Raw genomic sequence first — 20,010 nt, 5'->3', positions numbered from 1 at the left:
ACTCGTCCCCCTGAACAAACACTAGAAAGAACCTGGCCAGGCTTGAAAAGCCTGGAGGGAATCAAGGAGGCTTTGAGAGACAGGATAGAGCATGCTGAACAGGGCTCCGCTTATCACTCTCCCCGCTTTGTGGAATAAAACTCAGAAACCTATCAAAAGATTTATGGAACTTAGCCTAACAATGAGTGCCCTCATGCCCTCGGCCTCCCCAAACCTTCCTAGAGCTGCATCTGCCTGAGCTCTGTGTGAGCTCCCCACTCTGCATTACATTAACTGTGAATGTGTCTTACCCTACAGGAGACTCTAAGTTCCTTGGGGAGTCTTTCTCTTTTCTCCGCAGTGCTTAGGCACATTGTAGGCACCTAGCAAAGTCTAGATGGCTGACTGATTTACAATAATGCTTTAAAGGCACATAGTAGGAGCTTAATTAATGTCGCTGCACAAGTCATCTAGTCTAACCACAGGGTAAAGAGTGAAAGAGTCTCAGACAGGGAAATACAAATAGGAGAGCGCGGATGGAAGCCCAAGACCTCTGACCACAAACCCTGCACCCTCTCCAAGCAGAGCATCTGACACTAAGCTAGAACCCAATGATTCCAGAAACACTAAGCCGTGACTATGTACCTAGCCCGTGTAGAGGCCTAAGTTGCTGAGGAAGGAGACACAAAGATTAATTATGACACAGCTGTTGCTCACTGACTAGGAGAGAAACAAAAGCAAGCTCACAGAAGGACTAGAAAACCAGTCCCACAAGCTAGAGTTCAGGAACCAGGAGAGAGGAGATGAAGCTGGGGACGGGGGCTTATACCTGAGTCTGCAAGGTGGTAGCGTCCAGCACAGTGACCTGGTGCCCACAACTGGCCCACACGGCGTCCTCCAGGCTCAGGAGGGTACGGATGGGCCCTGGGCCCACAGTCAAGCAGGTGGGTGGGCTCTCCATTTCCCATAGGCCTCCTGGGGGAGAAAAAAGATTACGGGGTTATAAAATGTCAGAACCAAAATTTTAGAACTTAAGATAGAAGAGCCCTTAGAACATAGAACGTCAGAGCTGGGAAGGAGCTTAGAACACAGGATGTCAGAGCTGGGAGGGCCCTTAGGACACAGGATGTCAGAGCTGGGAAGGCCCTTAGAACACAGAATGTCAGAGCTGGGAGGGCTCTTAGAACACAGAATGTCAGAGCTGGGAGGGAGCTTAGAACACAGAATGTCAGAGCCGGGAGGGAGCTTAGAACACAGGATGTCAAAGCTGGGAAGCCCTTAGAACACAGAATGTCAGAGCTGGGAGGGCCCTTAGAACAGAGAATGTCAGAGCTGGGACCAACCTCTCAGAGCATGTAGTCTAAGCCTCCCATTTTAGAGAGGATAAAACTGTGGCCCAGAGAGGTGATCTAATTTGCATTCGGTTAGACATAGAAGGAGTAACAAGAGTCCAGAAGGTGAATCCCAATCCTTTGCTCTCAGTTCAACACTCACTTTGGAGTTCTCACGAACACATTCCATACCTCCCTCCTCCCCATCCCCCCAAGCCTCCCCATTTCATGGGAGAAAGAACCCTTCCAGAGGGAACACAAGTCAACCCCAGGGGAGGTATGAAGACTAAGTTGGGTATTGGAATGAGATGCTGAGAAAGAGGCTCCAGAGCCTGGAATTCTAAGGGCCAGCCCTGCCCTCCAGTGGCAGGAGAGAAAAATTACTTTATTATAAAAAGTCACAGGGCTGGAGGAAGGAAGGGGGAAGATCAGAGCCTCTTAGATTTAGAGCCAGAAGACCTGAGACAACACCCGCCCCTCTCCCTCCCCTCCCCACCCCCACCACAATTTACAGATGAGGAACCCCAGGGAGCTACAGGCCCTTGTCCCAAGGTCACACAAGAGTGGGGTCAGAATGGGAAACCAGGTCTTCTGACTCTCAGTCTGGTGTTTTTTCCTTTATACATGAGGGTTCTGGGTGGGATGGACAGAAGGCTGGGCTGGCAGATTTAGGAGACCTACGTCCTAGCCTCGCCTCTGCCAGTAACTTGCTGTCAATGTCAATTAAGCTCTTAGCTTCTGCTTCCCTTTCTGTAAAACAAAGGAGCTGGACCCTTCCAGCCCTAAGTACTATCTTCTCAAGCACTAAGGGGGTCCTTGGAGATCACACTGAATTCATGGTCTCATTTTAGGGCGGAGAAAAAGCCAAGTGAGTTGTCCAGTTATACAAGCAGTAGATGGGAGGGCAGGCCTAGTGGCCTTGGCCCCGGACTCTATGTGCTCCCCACTGCATCACTGAATGAGAGAACTTTGTTGGGGGCAAGGGGGATGCTTCTTTGTTCTCCAAATCAAGCTGGTTCTCCTGGGATTTGGGGAGAGGGAGGGAGACCGGGGCTTTCAAGCCTGCCAGCTGGGGGACAGGTAGGCACGAAGGACACCATTCTGAAGCAGGGCCTTCTGGGAACAGCCAGCTCAGCTCTGGGAAGAGCATCCCCAATGCGTCAGGACAGAAACCGATCTGGTTCCTGCTATTGTAATAATCCCGAGTGAGGCCTCAGGCCCCTGCCTGAAGGGAGAGAAATCTGGGTAGAGTGAAAAGAGGCCTGGGAGTCAGGAAGCCTGGCTTCTAGGCTCATCTCTGCCCCTAAGGTCCTACTTGTGTCCCTTCCCATCAGTAGGACCTGTTTCCCCTTCTCTAAAATGAGATGGTCCCACTCAGGGACCTCCAAAGCCCTTTCCAGTTCTAAAAACTCATTCCTATTACTGTATGAATTTACTTAACAATGGAGGAGACTGAGGCTTAGAGTGGCACAGCCAGGATTTGATCTCAGGTCTTCTGGCTTTAAATCCAATTTTCTTCCCATCATATTTTTTGGGGGGTGGGGGTCTTTCTTTGCATCCTAAGCACTTAGCAGAGTACCTGGCATACAGCAGGTGCTTAATAAATGCTTATCGACTTCGTGAGTAAAGGCGGGAGTGTATTTCTGTGAAGGGTGTCCAAGTTGCAGCCATTCAGGACACGCTAGTGGGCCAGCCCCTCTTTAGTTCACCTTGCTGGCCCTCCGTGCTGGCGCTCACGCACAGCATGACAGCTCATCCATCCAGCTGCCGCAGCCCGGCCTGTCAGGGCTCAGCACTGCCAGATTAAGGGAGATGAAGGTCCTGTCTCAGGAAAGGCACCTTCATTGAGGAAGCAGGAGTTCCTCCTCCCACAGGCCCCCAACGAGAGGGTCCCAACCCCCGATCCGAGGGAAGGCAGGCCCGAGCGTACTCAGCCACTTAGACTCACTCTGAAAAGGGGGAGCTGAGAGCGAGTTCTGAGGGGAGGTGGAAAAACACAGGGTGCTGGGGCAGAAGAAAAAGCAGATGCTACCTGGGCACAGGCACATTCCCACTGCCAATCCATGGCAGGAGCCCAATATCAAGGCCCAGTTTCACTACTACGAACACATGTGACCTTAAGAAAACCACATCAGTTCTTCATATCCTTTCTCTGATTTGGAAAATAGGAGGTTGGAATAGACAATCAGTAAGGCCTGCTCCAACTCTGACATCTTATGTTCTAAGGTCCTTCCTGACTCTTACATTCTATGTTCTAAGGGCCATCCTAGCTCTGATATTATATGACATTCTGTGTTCTCAAGTCCCTCCGCACTCTGACTTTACATATTTTAAGGGTATCTCTCTCCACTCTTACATCCCACGTTCTCAGGGCCCGCCCAGCTCTGCCATCCTGCGTTCTCAGGGCCCGCCCGGCTCTGCCATCCTGCGTTCTCAGGGCCCGCCCGGCTCTGCCATCCTGCGTTCTCAGGGCCCGCCCGGCTCTGCCATCCTGCGTTCTCAGGGCCCGCCCGGCTCTGGCATCCTGTGTTCTCAGGCCCCTCCCGGCTCTGGCATCCTGTGTTCTCAGGCCCCTCCCGGCTCTGGCATCCTGTGTTCTCAGGCCCCTCCCGGCTCTGGCCTCCTGTGTTCTCAGGGCCCTCCCGGCTCTGGCCTCCTGTGTTCTCAGGGCCCTCCCGGCTCTGGCCTCCTGTGTTCTCAGGGCCCTCCCGGCTCTGGCCTCCTGTGTTCTCAGGGCCCTCCCGGCTCTGGCCTCCTGTGTTCTCAGGGCCCTCCCGGCTCTGGCCTCCTGTGTTCTCAGGGCCCGCCCGGCTCTGGCCTCCTGTGTTCTCAGGGCCCGCCCGGCTCTGGCCTCCTGTGTTCTCAGGGCCCGCCCGGCTCTGGCATCCTGTGTTCTCAGGGCCCGCCCGGCTCTGGCATCCTGTGTTCTCAGGCCCCTCCCGGCTCTGCCATCCTGTGTTCTCAGGCCCCTCCCGGCTCTGACATCCTGTGTTCTAAGGGCCCGCCCGGCTCTGACATCCTGTGTTCTAAGGGCCCGCCCGGCTCTGACATCCTGTGTTCTAAGGGCCCGCCCGGCTCTGACATCCTGTGTTCTAAGGGCCCGCCCGGCTCTGACATCCTGTGTTCTAAGGGCCCGCCCGGCTCTGCTATCCTGTGTTCTAAGGGCCCGCCCGGCTCTGACATCCTGTGTTCTAAGGGCCTGCCCGGCCCTGCCATCCTGTGTTCTAAGGGCCCTCCCAGCTCTGACATCCTGTGTTCTAAGGGCCCGCCCAGCTCTGCCATCATGTAGTCCTGTGATTGTGAGTGAGATTATCTCTGAAATCTACGAAAAGCTAATTTTAATCATTGACTACTTGGAAAGCTCCCAGGGTCCAGAAGGCTGATTAAATTAGGTTAAGACACTGTCAGCCCACTAAGGTTGTTAGATAGATAGATAGAGTGTATTTACTCCATGTATTTGCCATGGTAAAGTTTTGCCCTCCCTCACAACCAGCATAAGTGCAGACTGATTCCCCAAAGAGAAGATCAGCACATGCCCCAGAAAGGCCACACCACCTCATTATAAAATCTCAAATTTAGAAAGAAGCTCAGAGTGCACCTGGCCTGACCTCTCTCTGAAGCAGCAAAGCAAAGAAACGTAACAACAGAAAGCTTGTCTTCCTCAAGGTAAACAGGTTTTCTTCTCTCCAAGTCCCAGTTTCTTTTAAGTGGAGAGCTTAGTTGATATTCAAGACTCTTCACAATTTTAATACTCTATATTCTATATTCCTTCCAGTTCTGACCTTCTTTGTTCTAAGGGCCTCCTCAGTTCTGACATTCCAAGTTCTAAGGGCCCTCCCAACTCCGACATTGTGTGTTCTAAGGTCCTCCCACCTCTGACATTCCCTGTTATAAGGGCCTTCCAACCCCCTGACATTCTAGGTCCTAAGGCCATTCCCAGTTTTGACATTCTGTGTTCTAAAGGTCCTCCCAGCTCTGATATTCTGTATTCTAAGGGCCCTCCCAGCTCTGACATTCTGTGTTCTAAAGCCCTCCCAGCTCTGTCATTAGATGTTCTAAGGCCTCTCCAACCCCTGACATTCCATGTTCCAAGGTCCTTCCCAGCTCCAATGTTCTATGTTCTAAGGCCCCTTCCAGTTCAGGTGCTCTACAACTCTCAATCATCCTCAGGAGAAAAGAGACAAGGGATGAACAGATTGGTTTCCAATTCTGGACCAAAATAAAGGAGATATCTCCTAAATACAGAGCAAGAAGGTGGGAGGAAAGGAAAGCCTCACTCACAAGAGCCACCTTGGACGTCTGACCTCCCTCCCTTCAGCCTCTCCTCCCTGCTTAGCCGAGAGCCTCCAACCATAGATCCCTGCTTCCCTAGCCTGTGACCCTTTCAGTGCCAAATGATAAGGGTCAGGTAACAGAGGTCACAAAGGATCAAATGTCTGTTCCAGAATGTTAAGGGTCAGGCACAGAGATAGAGAAAAAAGACACAGTTTACATTGCACCAAGTCCAACAAGGAGGGGAGGGCAGACAAGGAACAGAAAAGTTACAGAATTGTCGGTCTAGATCTCTTAGGATCTAAGCACAAATTTACATTCACACGCACACTCTGTCTGATAGTGAGAGGTTTTTTTTTTTTTTCCCTCCCTCTTCCCCCCTTTAATTAAAAACTATAAATGCCTTATCAAAAGCTAATTAAAAATACCAACATACTGCCAAGTAGCAAAAAAAAAAATCTCAGTACAAATATCCGTTTATAACCCTGCACCAGGCTGGGATGACAGGGCAATGAGAGCCGCAGCGGAGGGGAAAGGGAAGGCACCAGGATGCATGGCCATCATCCTCCCCATCAGAAGGATTGATCATCCTCCAGGCTGAGGCTCTGCTTGAGGGCTTGGCTCCCTCCTGGCACAGCCAGCTGATTGGAGAAGCGCGAGGACCTCCAAGCCGCCAACCCCCTACCCAACATAGCCCCTTCCAGGGCATCCCTGATGGCTGCCACTGCCTAGAACGCCCCAGTAACAGGAGCTCAGAACCGCTGGAGGCAGCATCTTCCACCCTCAGATGGCTTTGGTTGGTACAACATCCTGCCAACACCTGAGTCAAGAGAAACCAGAAGAAATCCAGAATCCTGATGACCCGAGACCTTGAGGAACCACAACCCTTCTCCACCTCCCCTCCCAGCCCCAATAGCTCTGGGTACGATGTTGTTACACAGTAGAACCTGAAGGTTCTAAGAAAGGGCCTTAGAAATGATCCTATCCCATCCTCAACTGAAACACAGCAGAAAACCTGGAATGACTGAACATCTACTGTCAGAGGTAGGAGAACCCTTGAAACAGAGAATGTCAGAGCTAAGAAGCTCCTTACAATACCAAATGTCAGAGCTTGGAGGGCCCTGAGAACACAGGATGTCAGAGCTGGGAGGGCCCTTAGAGCACTGAACGTCAAATCTGGGAGGGCCCTTAGAACACAAGATATCAGAACTGGGAGGGCCTTTAGAACACAGGATGTCAGAACTGGGAGGGTCTTTAGAACACAGAATGGCAGAGCTGGGAGGGCCATTAGGACACAGAATGGGAGAGCTGGGAGGGCCCTTAGAACACAGAATGGCAGAGCTGGGAGGGCTCTTAGAACACAAGAGGTCATAGCTGAGAGGGCCCTTAGAACACAGGATGTCAGAGCTGAGAGGGGTCTTAGAACACAGGATGCCAGAGCTGGGAGGGCCCTTAGAGCACAGAATGTCAGAGCTGGGAGGGCCCTTAGAACACAGAATGTCAAATCTTGGAGGGACTTCACACTGGCCATGACCAGTACCTGGGCTGCATGCTCAGCCAGAGAGCCACCTCCCACAGGAAACCTACCATGATCCTACCATTAAATATTCCCCTTCCCCCAGAAATCTCTTTGTTTGTATGCCATGTTTCCTTACTTTTGTGCATATCAATGGAATGTGAGGGGCTGAAGGGCTGAGAGGGACTCTGACCATTCCATTATTTGCTTTGATTCTCCAATGTCTAGAATAATGACTGGCACACAGTAGGCATTTAATAACTGCTTGCAGATTTGATTGGCATGGAATGAAAAGGGATTGAACTAAACTCCACCAAGCCGAATGGAATGACTTGCTGCCAACCAGGCAACAAGTAGCCCTTCGTGTTTATGAGCCCCTCCCTCTCCCCATTCATCCACCCATCTCCCTTACCACTGCTCTGGGGGTAGGCAGCGACGGTACCATCCTGCAGACCAGCAAAGAGGTAGTGGGAGCTGTAGCAGAGGCAGAGGACAGGCTGCAAACCCGGGCTTTTGCAGGTGACCAAGCACTGAGTCCCCGTGTCCACACTGCCATATACAAGGATGCTGGAAGAGACAAAGAGGAGACTCAGCCTTGACCCACCTTGAACCCTGCCTTTTCTCATATAGCCTGACCCAAAGAGTATGGTCTCCTCTGCATCATGGACCCCTCTGGCATGTCTGATGAAGCCTATGGATATCACTTTTCAGAAGAAGGTTTTTAAGTACATAAAATAAAACACAGAGAGTTACAAAGGAAACCAATTATATTAAAATAAAGGTGTAATTTTTTCCCATCCAAGTTCACAGACAACTGAAATCTGGACCCCAGGTTAAGACCCCAGGGCTAGGCAGATCTAACACAGCTGTAGCATGCTGAACTTGGGGGGCAGGAAATCTGAGGCTGAGTTCAAGTATTGCCACTTAGAAGCTGTGAAAATATGGGCTTCAGTTTCCTCATCTGTAAAAAGGAGATGATAGGCTCTCTTTGTGGTAGCCAAGAATTGGAAATCAAAAGGATGCCCATCAATTGGGGAATGGCTGAACAAACTGTGGTACATGAAGGTAATGGAATACTATTGTGCCATAAGAAATGGGGATGATGCAGACTTCATAACAACCTGGAAAAACCTACACGACATAATGCTGAGTGAGCGGAGCAGAGCCAGGAGAACGTTGTGCACAGCCACAGATATATGGATTCCGTGAGGACCAACCCTGACAGACTGTGCTTTTCTCAGCAACCTAAGGGGCAAGGACAACTCCAGGGGACTCACGATGGAGAATGCTATCTTCATCAAGACAAAGAACTGCGAAGTTTGAATACAGACTGAGGCACACTACATGCTCGCCTTTTCTGCTTCTCTTTTGTTTTCGTTTTTGGGGTTTTTTTTTGTTTTTTTTTTTTGGTTCTGTTTCTTCTTTCTCATGATTCATTCCATTGGTCAAAATTCTTCTCCACGACTTGACTAGTGCATAAATTAATTCAATGTGAAGTTATACATGACAGTTATATGAGACTTCATGCCGTCTTGGGGAGGGAGGGGAGAAAAACTGGAACTCAAAACTATGTAGAACCATGCGTGGTAAACTAAAAATGAATAAAGAAATTTATTTAAAAAAAAAAAAAAAGGAGATGATAACACCTACTCTGGCTCACGGGACCATTCTGCAGTGGCTTGGAGGAGATGATCATGAGAAATAGGATGAGACAGATGGCCAGACCAAGAGACACATCCACGCACACAACCATGAAACAACAGTAACCAAATCAACACCACCATTCCCGAAAAGGCTGCGCCAACAGGTAAACTCCAATCCCCATGTATCCGCTTTACTTGCCTGTCCAGAACCCTACTGACCCTGACCTCCATTCCCTTTCATGGGTTGTCTTCTCCCATTAGAACATAAGCTCCCAGAGGGCAGGGACTGTCTTACTTGCTAATATTTGTATCTCTAGATATTTCACAATGCCTGGCATATAGTAAGCCATTAATAAATGTTTTTTTCTTTCATTCATCCATTCATTAATTTAATTGATCAACCATTAGGTGTGATCCCAAGATCAGAAACTATGGGATGAGCCCCCCGGGCCCTCTCACCTCCCGTCCTGAAGCCCGAGGCAGACGGTTGGATGAACCACAGATGGGGGCTCAGGGGCTGCCCTGCCTGACTCTTGGTGCTCATCCTCCTCCTTCTTCTCCGGAATGTATTCCATGCAGAGCACCGGGGAGGCCACAGGGAAGGACTTGACCATTCTAGGCGTGGGCCGGTTCAGTGAGAAGATCTCCACCTGGCCACCAGCACCATCTTGCCCACCGGCAACCTGGAAGGGCAGAGAAGAGACAGAGGGGATCAGAGCCAGCCCCCATGGGAAGAAGAGAGCAAAGACCGATGGGGGCTGATGTCCCCCAACCTCCCACCATGGGCTCTGGGGCAGGAAAGGTGACAGTAAACAAGGTGTCTCATCTTCCTCTCAGGTCAAGGATTCAGTCTGAAGGGTCCTCTGAAAAGAGAGTTCGGATCCTTGTTTTTCACTTACTCTGTAACTTTAGACCAATTACTTCTCCTCTCTGAGCCAGTTCCCTCCTCTGTGAAATTAGGGCCCTGGGTCATGGAGTCATAGATTGAGCTGGAAGGAACCTCAAGGATCTTCCCGTCCGGCATGCTCATTTTACAGATGAAGAAACTGAGGCACATATCAGTGAGGTGCCTTGCCCAACACAGCTCAAACTAATACCACTTAAAGCCAAAGATATCTCTGAAGTCTCACCTAACTAGCAATTCTGAGGCCCTAAAAGAGATCTGACCTTCCTCTAGGAAGAGGAGGTGCTCCAGAGTCACCATCAATGGGACGTGAATTCTGAGTTAAATTTACAGTGGCAGGGGTGGGCTGGCCTAAGTCACTGACACCCTCTCCCCCCTCCCCCATACGACCAAGGACATACATTTGTGAATGACTGCTTGGGTGACCTCAGCCTCACTGGGGACCACAAGATCTACAGAATTAATACCTCCCCCTGCTCCCTGACACCTTCCAACTTGATCTTTTAAAGAATAAAGCCAGGCTTTGGGAACACCAATAGGATCTATGGATCAAATACTTTAATATTCCCACCCAAGGGGCCAGTCCTTTCTTCTCTGTCCTGAGGTCAAAGAGGAACCTGCTGTGACCTGGGCCCAGGTTAAAGGGCGATACTTACCCAGAGGTAGCCCTGAGGGAGGGATGTGCTGACTGCGGAGAAGCCCAGGAGAGGGCAGTGGACCGGACTGTGGATCAGGGACCTGAGCTGCGGGGAGAGAGTAGGCAATTCATGTTTGTTGAATGGCTGACTGAGTGAGTGGATGCTGAAGGCAGGTTAAGAGTCCACGTGGCTGCAGATAGCTTCAGTTCTCCTGCTGTATGCTGGTATCTGCAGCCACGTGGACTCTCAACCTGCCTTCCCCTCACCAAGCAGACAAATCACTAAATCACTTCCTGAGTTGAAAAGGACCTCAGAGGTCATCTAATCCAAACCCCCTTGTTTTGCAGATGATGAACCTGAGGCCCAAAGAGAGAACATGAGAAATAAAATGAAGTGAATTATGAGTACAGACACCTGGGTTCTAGCCTCTGTTCTGCCATTAAATATCATGGTGCTGCCTTAGGCAAGTGACTTACCTGCTACAAAAAAGAAAAAAACGTTTCTGCTTACGATGAGAGGCAAAAATACAGGCAGAGATTCCCAATGGCTTTGAAGATATAGCTCTCTCAACAGAAATGTTTAGAATTTGTTTAATTCAAATTAATATAAATTATTTCTGGCAGTTAGAGAATAGAAATTTCTTCCAAAAGGCCTACTTCCTCCTTTACAAAATATAAGGGTTGAAGTAGAATCAGGGGTGGGGAATCTGCAGCCTAGAGGACGAGGACACATGTGGCCCTCTAGGTCCTCAAGTGTGGCCCTTCGACTGAATCCAAACTTTGTAGAACAAATCCCCATCCCTGGACTAGATGGTCTCTAAAGGTCCCTCCCAGCTCTAATAGTCTCTAGTTTAAGGTCCCCCCCAGCTCTGACATTCTGCATTCTAAGGGCCCTCCCAGCTCTGACATTCTGTGTTCTAAGGGCCCTCCCAGCTCTGACATCCTGTGTTCTAAGGGCCCTACCAACTCTGACATCCTGTGTTCTAAGGGCCCTCCCAGCTCTGACATTCTCTGTTCTAAGTTCCCTCCCAGCTCTGACATCCTGTGTTCTAAGGGCCCTACCAACTCTGACATCCTGTGTTCTAAGGGCCCTCCCAGCTCTGACATTCTCTGTTCTAAGTTCCCTCCCAGCTCTGACATCCTGTGTTCTAAGGGCCCTACCAACTCTGACATCCTGTGTTCTAAGGGCCCTCCCAGCTCTGACATTCTCTGTTCTAAGTTCCCTCCCAGCTCTGAGGCCCCTCCCAGCTCTGATATCCTGTTTTCTAAGGGCCCTCCCAGCTCTGACATCCTGTGTTCTAAGGGCCCTCCCAGCTCTGACATCCTGTGTTCTAAGGGCCCTCCCAGCTCTGACATTCCTTGTTCTAAGGGCCCTCCCAGCTCTGACATTCTCTGTTCTAAGTTCCCTCCCAGCTCTGACATCCTGTGTTCTAAGGGCCCTACCAACTCTGACATCCTGTGTTCTAAGGGCCCTCCCAGCTCTGACATTCTCTGTTCTAAGTTCCCTCCCAGCTCTGAGGCCCCTCCCAGCTCTGATATCCTGTTTTCTAAGGGCCCTCCCAGCTCTGACATCCTGTGTTCTAAGGGCCCTCCCAGCTCTGACATCCTGTGTTCTAAGGGCCCTCCCAGCTCTGACATTCCTTGTTCTAAGGGCCCTCCCAACTCTGACATTCTGCAAGTTTATTATTTATCCAAATTTCCCATCATCAAAACCTTTTTCTAAGTCATTATATTCATAGTAACCACCACCACTGTTGATAGAAACATCTTCATGGCTGCCTACCTATAGACCACCGCATTTGCACTGCCTATCATCATTAATATTCTCTATAGTCTCTGCCCCTAGTGAGCAGTGAGCTATCAAGACCCAAGCTGGCTGGAGCCGGGCTCTCTGTCTCTGGCTGAATACGGTGAGGGCAGTGTGCTACAGCACAGAAAGGGACCTGGGTGTTTTCCTGTCCCTCTGTGCATGAGATCCGCCACTCCCTCTTGCAGAAAGGATTGTGATTATCAAAGCCCATGCTGTCCTTCCCCAGGAAGGAGTCAGAAATGGACAATTTGAGAATCTTTAGGCATAATTCAGGTCAGGGCCCCTGTATTACTGTGCTAATTTCTCTTAAGGCATGTGCTGCCCTCTGCTGGTGTAAGGATGACAAAGACTACACAGAACTCCAACACATGGTTTAAACTTTCTAACAAAAGGAGCGAACATTTCCTATGTGATAGTCCTGTAGAGGACCTCAGGTATCATCTAAATTAACTCTTCCGTTTTCCAAGAAGGAAACCAAGGCCAAAAGAGAAGTGATTTGCCTAAGGTCTCACAAAGTTTAACAAGTAAAAATTCTGAGATTTGAACCCAGATCCTGTCTCCAAATCCAGTGTCCTTTCCATATGACCAAAAGCCAAAGAAATCATAGAGACACAAAGACAGGTGGAGAAAGCAACTCAGGAAATCAGACTCTCTTCTTCCTCTTAATAGTACATAGAAGCCTGTTTGAGGAATAGCAGCTCAGAGGTCTAGGCTCTCCCGGCTTTGAGTTAGTTGCTTATAGGCAGCATTCGGGTAGAAAACAGGTTCATGCTCTCATAAGTCCAAGTGACAGCCCTCCTGTTCCACTCACTGACCCCGTGACTTCCAGGACGACAACATTCTTTCCTAGCCAGCAGCTCCTAAAATATGGCTCCCCCTCATTAGGACATAAGCTGCTTAAGGGCAGGATCTGTCTCTCTTTTGCATTTTTGTCTCCTCGATGCTTAGCACAGCACCTGTCACATAGTGAATTCTTAATAAATGCTCTTCCTTCAATCATTCATTAGGGTCCCTACCTGTGCTAACATCCCATGCTCAAAGCGTTACAGTCAGAGCTTGTATTCTGGCTGGCATAGCCCTTGAGAACCCAGGGTCAGCTCTGTGACCCCTTGAATCATCACAAGTTGAATTTAGTGTAAAGTCTTACACACAATGAGCCCTTCATAAAGGTCGAATTGAAATGTAACCAACCAACTACCTCGGGCACACCTCTCCAGCACTCCCTGGAGAGATGGACTCAGCCATTTGGTCTAATTAAATCCAACCCTGAGGCCAGATTTCTAGCAAAAGCGGCCATCTCCCAAACTCTACCCCGCACCCCCACCCCAACTCATCTCCACTACTGAGGGAGGGTGAAAGGAATACAAGAAACCATAACCAGAAAGCCAACAATATTGCATCTGTTGCTGGCAGTAATCGGATGAGGGCCTGACAATGTTTGGAAGACCTAATTCACTCTAATGATGGAAAGCTGACTGGGGCGCATCTGTAGCGGAAGGGAGTGAGATGAGAGGAGGGAGGGAGTGAAGACATCACAGAAAGTGAGGCAGGTGAGAGAGAGAGAGAGAGAGAGAGAGAGAGAGAGAGAGAGAGAGAGAGAGAGAGAAGGGAGAAGAGAGAGAATGAGAGAGACAGACAGAGAGAGAGAGAGAGAGAAAGAAAGAGAATGAGAGAGAACAAGAGAGCACAACAATCAGGGAAGGCTGAATTTAAGAACAGCCGCTGGGGAGTATCGCTGAAACCATCAGTCAGTGGTGCCCATATTCAATATTCCTACAAACACAGCAGGATCCAGCCCACCCACGACAAGGTGGCACAGCCCTCCCCAAAAAGCTATTCTCAGCCTGTATGTCTTTGTATTCCAGAAAGCTCCAAATGAGTATGTTGTGTGGGCCTCCCTGGAGCAAAGGAGCAGATGGTCGACCCTCCCCCACCTCCCCCACCTGAGAGACAGTCTTCTCCGGAGGACGGCATTCAGCCAAACCAAGTGTTAGAAAGGAAGTATCACACAGACTCTTCATGGGAGCCCCATAGCCTTCAAATTCCCAACTCAGAGGCATCGTGGGGTTGCTTCTTCCCCAGCCCTCTTGCCTCCAGAGACACCCACAAGTTCAAGGTCACCAAGGAAGGGTGACCGAAGGAGGGTTCCAAACATAAAATCCTAGATTGAAAAAAATCTCAGGTGTAGAAGTGACAGCAGTCAGATGATCCAATTTACAGATTAAAATTAAAAATAAAAAACTGAGGGAAGTCCATCCATGCTTGAAACAGGCAAACCCCTCTAGGATATTTCCTGGCAAATCTTCATGTAGCACTCAGCACAGTGCCTGGCACATAGTCAGTGTTTAATAAATGTTTATCGACTGATTGATTATTGATCCAGCCCTATCCTGGTGACCTCCCCACCTGGATGACTCCCTGCTTTGAGGCAACCCATTTATCTCCTGGACAGCACCAATGGTTTTCCTTACACAGAGCTGAAATCTGCCTCTCTGGAGCTTCAACACATGGCTTGTGGTTCTGCCCTCTCACCTCTATGGCCAGGTAGAATAAAACTAATCCATCTTCCATCTGCTAGTCCTTCAAATACTTAAAGTCAGATGGAGTCTGAATGCAGATCAAAGCATACGATTTTTACTTTTTTTGTTTTTTTTTTTCCCATGGCTTTTTCCTTTTGTTCTGTTTCTTCTTTCACAATATGACTAATGTGGAAATATGTTTTACATGATTGCACATGTATAACCTATATCAGATTGCTTGTTATCTTAAGGACGGGGGAGGAGAGGAAGGGAAAAAATTTTGAAACTCAAAATCTCCCCAAAAATGAATGTTGAAAATTGTCTTTATGTATAATTGGGAGAAAAAATAAAATGCTATTAAATTTAAAAAAAATACTTAGCTATCCATTACAATGGACCAATTCCTGCTTCCCAAGCCATAATAGGGAAAGGTTAAAGTGCCTCTATAATTTCCTCAATCAATTAACTAAAAAAAAAAAAATACCAAATTGATTGAATAGGTTCCCCTATCTGCATCAGGTGTGCTAAGAGCTTCTAGTCTGGGTATGAAAGTCCCAGAATCCAGGTTGGAAAGGACCTCTAAGATCAACTAATCTAACTTCCATCTATTTCAGGAACCTGCCATTAACATCCCTAATAGGCTTTATCCAGGCCCTGAAAAGGCATAATAACAACAACCAATAGCTGGCATGGAAGCACATCCATTATAGCCTCCAATTTCTTTTAAAATACTAAGATGTAATATTTCTTTTAATTCTTTTAAAATATTGAGATAGATTATGTCAGTGTCCCAATCTAAAGCCTTTATTTTCTCCTGAATGGGGAAAAAAAACCATTACCATTTTCCTCTGAACAGAAGACTTAATGCCAAGGAGACAGAGTCCTAGTCATAAATCCTTTGTTTCGCCCTTATCAAAGACAATCAGTCCTTTCAAGAGGAGACAATCCAACCCCATACTAAGGGATCTCCCAGAAAATTAAGAAACTTTTATCTTGTTTGTGGTGACCAGACTAGAAATAGATATGTCTTTGTTTAATTCAATTAAAAGAAGTATCTCTTGAGTATTGCTTCAACCAGGGTGATAACAAAGATTCCCTTTAGCAACCAAAGGAAGAACCACTTGGTGTAGTCCAGGACTCAGTTGAGAAAGGTTGGGCCCTGGACAGGACTGATTTTTCCTGGAAGATGTCACCTCCGAGGGTGCAAGCACCTCCCGACCACGTTAACATTGCTACGGTTCTGCATGGTGAGTCAAGCCCTAAAATGCATCTTGTATTCTTGTTTGAGGCTTTCTCCAGAATTTACCTTTTGTTTCCCGAACAATATAAACTCTAATTAGAAGAGGTTCGGGTCAGAGGGAGGTTTTCCATTAGCAGAGAAAACTGCCCTTTGTTCTCTCTTTCTAAGAAACCATGCTTGGATAGGTAATTCATAATATTGTTTCTGGCAGCTCTGGGCCGAATGAGCAGAATAATGAGTTGTTCTTCCAAAGGCAAAGCATTTAAGAGGAAACTAGATAGGACAGTGGATAGAGTGCTAGGCCCGGAGCCAGAAAGACCTGAGTTCAAATCCTACCTCAGACACTCACTAGCTGAGTGACCCTAGGCAAGTCACTTGCCTCTGTCTGTCTCAGTTTCCTCCACTGTAAAATGGAGATCATACTAGCACCTGCCTCTCAGGGTTGTTCTTCGGATCAAATGAGATAAGATCTAGAGTACTCTGCAAACTTAAAGCACTCTATAAATGTTGTTTATATTGTTGCTATTATCTTTCCATTTGGCACTGCACTGTAGTAGGCATTTATTTTGTTTGTTTTGGGGGAAGCAATCAGGGCAAAGTGACTTGCTCAGGGTCACACAGCTAGTAAAGTGTCTGAGATGGGATTTGAACTCAGGCCATCCTGACCCCAGGGCTGGTGCTCTATCCATTGCACCACGCAGTAGGCATTTCAAACCTCAGTCCAGTCTGCAGAACTGAAGTGAATGATGGATATTGAGCTGAAGTATGGCTCATTCTACCCCTTGGTCCTCATCCTTACCTCTGGAGACCTCTGCAGTCTACATGGAATGGTAGGGTAGTTCAGAGACTGAGAGTCAGAGGTCCTGGGTTAGAATTCGGCCTCTCTCTTACTTTACTATTCATGGTCACTTGACATCACCTTCATCACCTGAAAAATGGCTATGTTGGAGTAAGAAGGGACTAAGTCACCCTCCAGCTCTAAACCTATGATTCTGGGACACCCCATAAGTCAGTCAGTCAATAGGCATTTCTCAAGCAACTACTAGATGCCAGGCAATGTGCCAAGTGCCCAGGCAAAAGATAGTCCTTGCCCTCTAGGAGCTTGCAATCTGACAGCAAAGACAACAAATAAACTTGCTCTGGAAAACAACAATGGCCACCTCCAGGTTTTAAGACATGTGTCCTACAAGGAGATGGCCAGCAATACCAAGCAGGGTAGGATAAATTCCAAAACCCTGGTACAGGCAGTAAGACTTATAAAAATGGGCATATGCCCCCAGGAAAGCCAAAGGAAAAAAAAGATCCAATCATATCAAAATATTCTGCATAGTGATAGGCGCATAGTAGGTGCTTAATAGATATGTAGTGATTGAGTCATTCCAGAAACACTTTTTGATGAAGGAGACTAGAGACAAAGTGTGTGTGGTCATCAATGGGAAATGGATGGAAAAAATTCTAGTTGAGGTACGTAAGAGTAAATTATTAAGTATTAAGAAAAGAGGAATTCAGGGGGGCGGAGCAAAGATGGCAGCTGGAAAGCAGGAACTAGTGTGAGCTCCCTGCCAAGTCCCTCCAAAAACCTATAAAAAATGGCTCTGAACCAATTCTAGAACTGCAGAACCCACAAAATAGCAGAGGGAGGCAGGGCTCCAGCCCAGGACAGTCTGGATGGTTGCTGGGTGAGGTCTTTCGCGCACAGAGCTGGGAGCGGAGCAGAGCGCAGCATGGGCCGTGTGGACCAACCAGACCAGGAGCAGGGTGGAGCAGGCCCTAGCACCCTGAATCAGTGAGCCGTGGCAGTTGCCAGACTTCTCAACCCACAAACACCAAAGACAACAGAGAAGAACTGCAGAACCCACAAAATAGCAGAGGGAAGCAGGGCTCTAGCCCAGGACAGCCTGGATGGTCTCTGGGTGAGGTCTATCCCACATGGAGCTGGGAGCGGAGCAGAGCCCAGTGTGGGCGGTGCAGACCAACCAGACCAGGAGCCGGGCGGAGCGGGCCCAAGCGCCCTGAATCAGTGAGCTGCAGCAGTTACAAGATTTCTCAACCCACAAACACCAAAGACAACAGAGAAGGTTAGTGGAAAAAGCTGCTGGGGATAGAGTGAAAGGAGATTGCGGTTTGGCCACCACCCCGGGGGCAGCAGAGGTGGGGCAGCTACAGAACTACAGCTGCAGTTGCTTCCGGCCCCAGGCCCACCCAGTGGGAGGAATTAAGTGGTGGATCAGAGCAGGAGTGAAGAGCCTGCTGAAGATCTAAGTCCAGTCCGGGTTGGGGGTTCTTGGGGAAGAAGGAGCGCTGGTGTGGCAGAGCTGGTGCATCCCCCCAAGCTAGGAACATAGTACTCTTTATGAGCAGTCATACCCCGTTGAAAAAGTCAAGGGTCAAGTAAGTTTGCTGGGAACATGGCCAGGCAGCGAAAACGCACCCAGATTCAGTCTCAGACTTTGGAATCTTTCTTTGGTGACAAAGAAGACCAAAACATACAGCCAGAAGAAGTCAACAAAGTGAAAGAACCTACAACAAAAGCCTCCAAGAAAAACATGAACTGGTCTCAGCCCATGGAAGAGATCAAAAAGGATTTGGAAAAGCAAGTTAGAGAAGTAGAGGAAAAATTGGGAAGAGAAATGAGAAGGATGCGAGAAAACCATGAAAAACAAGTCGATGACTTGCTAAAGGAGACCCAAAAAAATACTGAAAAATATACTGAAGAAAATAACACCTTAAAAAATAGACTAACTCAAATGGCAAAAGAGCTCCAAAAAGCCAATGAGGAGAAGAATGCCTTGAAAGCCAGAATTACCCAAATGGAAAAGAAGGTCCAAAAGACCACTGAAGAAAATACTACCTTCAAAATTAGATTGGAGCAAGTGGAAGCTAGTGACTTTATGAGAAATCAAGATATTATAAAACAGAACCAAAGGAATGAAAAAATGGAAGACAATGTGAAATATCTCATTGGAAAAACCACTGACCTGGAAAATAGATCCAGGAGAGATAATTTAAAAATGATTGGACTACCTGAAAGCCAAAAAAGAGCCTAGATATCATCTTTCAAGAGATTATCAAGGAGAATTGCCCTGATATTCTAGAGCCACAGGGCAAAATAGAAATTGAAAGAATCCACAGATCGCCTCCTCAAATAGATCCCAAAAAGAAATCTCCCAGGAATATTGTCACCAAATTCCAGAGCTCCCAGATCAAGGAGAAAATATTACAAGCAGCCAGAAAGAAACGATTTGAGTATTGTGGAAACACAATCAGAATAACCCAGGATCTAGCAGCTTCTACATTAAGAGATCGAAGGGCTTGGAACACAATATTCCGGAGGTCAATGGAGCTAGGATTAAAACCTAGAATCACCTACCCAGCAAAACTGAGTATCATGCTCCAAGGCAAAATAGGAATTTTCAATAAAATAGAGGACTTTCAAGCTTTCTCAGTGAAAACACCAGAACTGAATAGAAAATTTGACTTTCAAACACAAGAATCAAGAGAAGCATGAAAAGGTAATCAAGAAACGGAAATTGCAAGGGACTTACTAAAGGTGAACTGTTTTGTTTACATTCCTACATGGAAAGATGATGTGTATGATTCATGAGACCTCAGTATTAGGGTAGCTGAAGGGAATGTGCATATACATATACATACACATATATATATATGTGTGTGTGTGTGTGTGTGTGTGTGTTTATGTATATATATGTATAAGTGAATGTGTATGTATGTATATATGTATGTGTATATATAGAGAGAGAGACAGAGAGAGAGAGAGAGAGAGAGGGCACAGGGTGAGTTGAAGATGAAGGGAAGATATCTAAAAGAAATAAAATCAAACTAAGGGATGAGAGAGGAATATATTGAGAGAGGGAGATAGGGAGAGACAGAATGGGGTAAATTATCTCACATAAAAGTGGCAAGAAAAAGCAGTTCTGTAGGAAGAGAAGAGAAGGCAGGTAAGGGGGGAATGAGTGAATCTTGTTCTCATCAGATTTGACCTGAGGAGGGATTACCATACATACTCAATTGGGTATCTTACCCCACAGGAAAAAAAGGAGGAAGAAGATAAAAAAAAGGAGGGGATGATAGAAGGGAGAGTAGATGGAGGGTGGAGGTAATGAAAAACAAACACTTTTGAAAAGGGACAGGGTCAAGG

General features: G+C 47.7%; 1 protein-coding gene across 4 annotated transcripts in view; it reads right to left on the bottom strand.

Moving 5' to 3' along the window:
• The window catches only part of ARHGEF10L (Rho guanine nucleotide exchange factor 10 like), a 232,632-nt gene that overhangs the window by 43,887 nt on the left and 168,735 nt on the right, over nucleotides 1–20,010 (bottom strand). For all 4 annotated transcript variants that reach the window (XM_036746730.1, XM_036746734.1, XM_036746732.1 and 1 more), the window contains 4 exons: nucleotides 10,302–10,388; nucleotides 9,201–9,424; nucleotides 7,511–7,665; nucleotides 809–954 (listed from right to left, as the gene is read on the bottom strand). In XM_036746730.1, coding sequence (XP_036602625.1) covers nucleotides 809–954; nucleotides 7,511–7,665; nucleotides 9,201–9,424; nucleotides 10,302–10,388 — 612 coding nt within the window. The remainder of the gene's footprint in view (nucleotides 1–808; nucleotides 955–7,510; nucleotides 7,666–9,200; nucleotides 9,425–10,301; nucleotides 10,389–20,010) is intronic.

Source organism: Trichosurus vulpecula, chromosome 2 (assembly GCF_011100635.1).
Source record: "Trichosurus vulpecula isolate mTriVul1 chromosome 2, mTriVul1.pri, whole genome shotgun sequence".
In the NCBI taxonomy this organism is placed as follows: domain Eukaryota; kingdom Metazoa; phylum Chordata; class Mammalia; order Diprotodontia; family Phalangeridae; genus Trichosurus; species Trichosurus vulpecula.
Note: the sequence above shows the minus strand (reverse complement) of the source record. Positions and strands in the feature narration are given on the sequence as shown.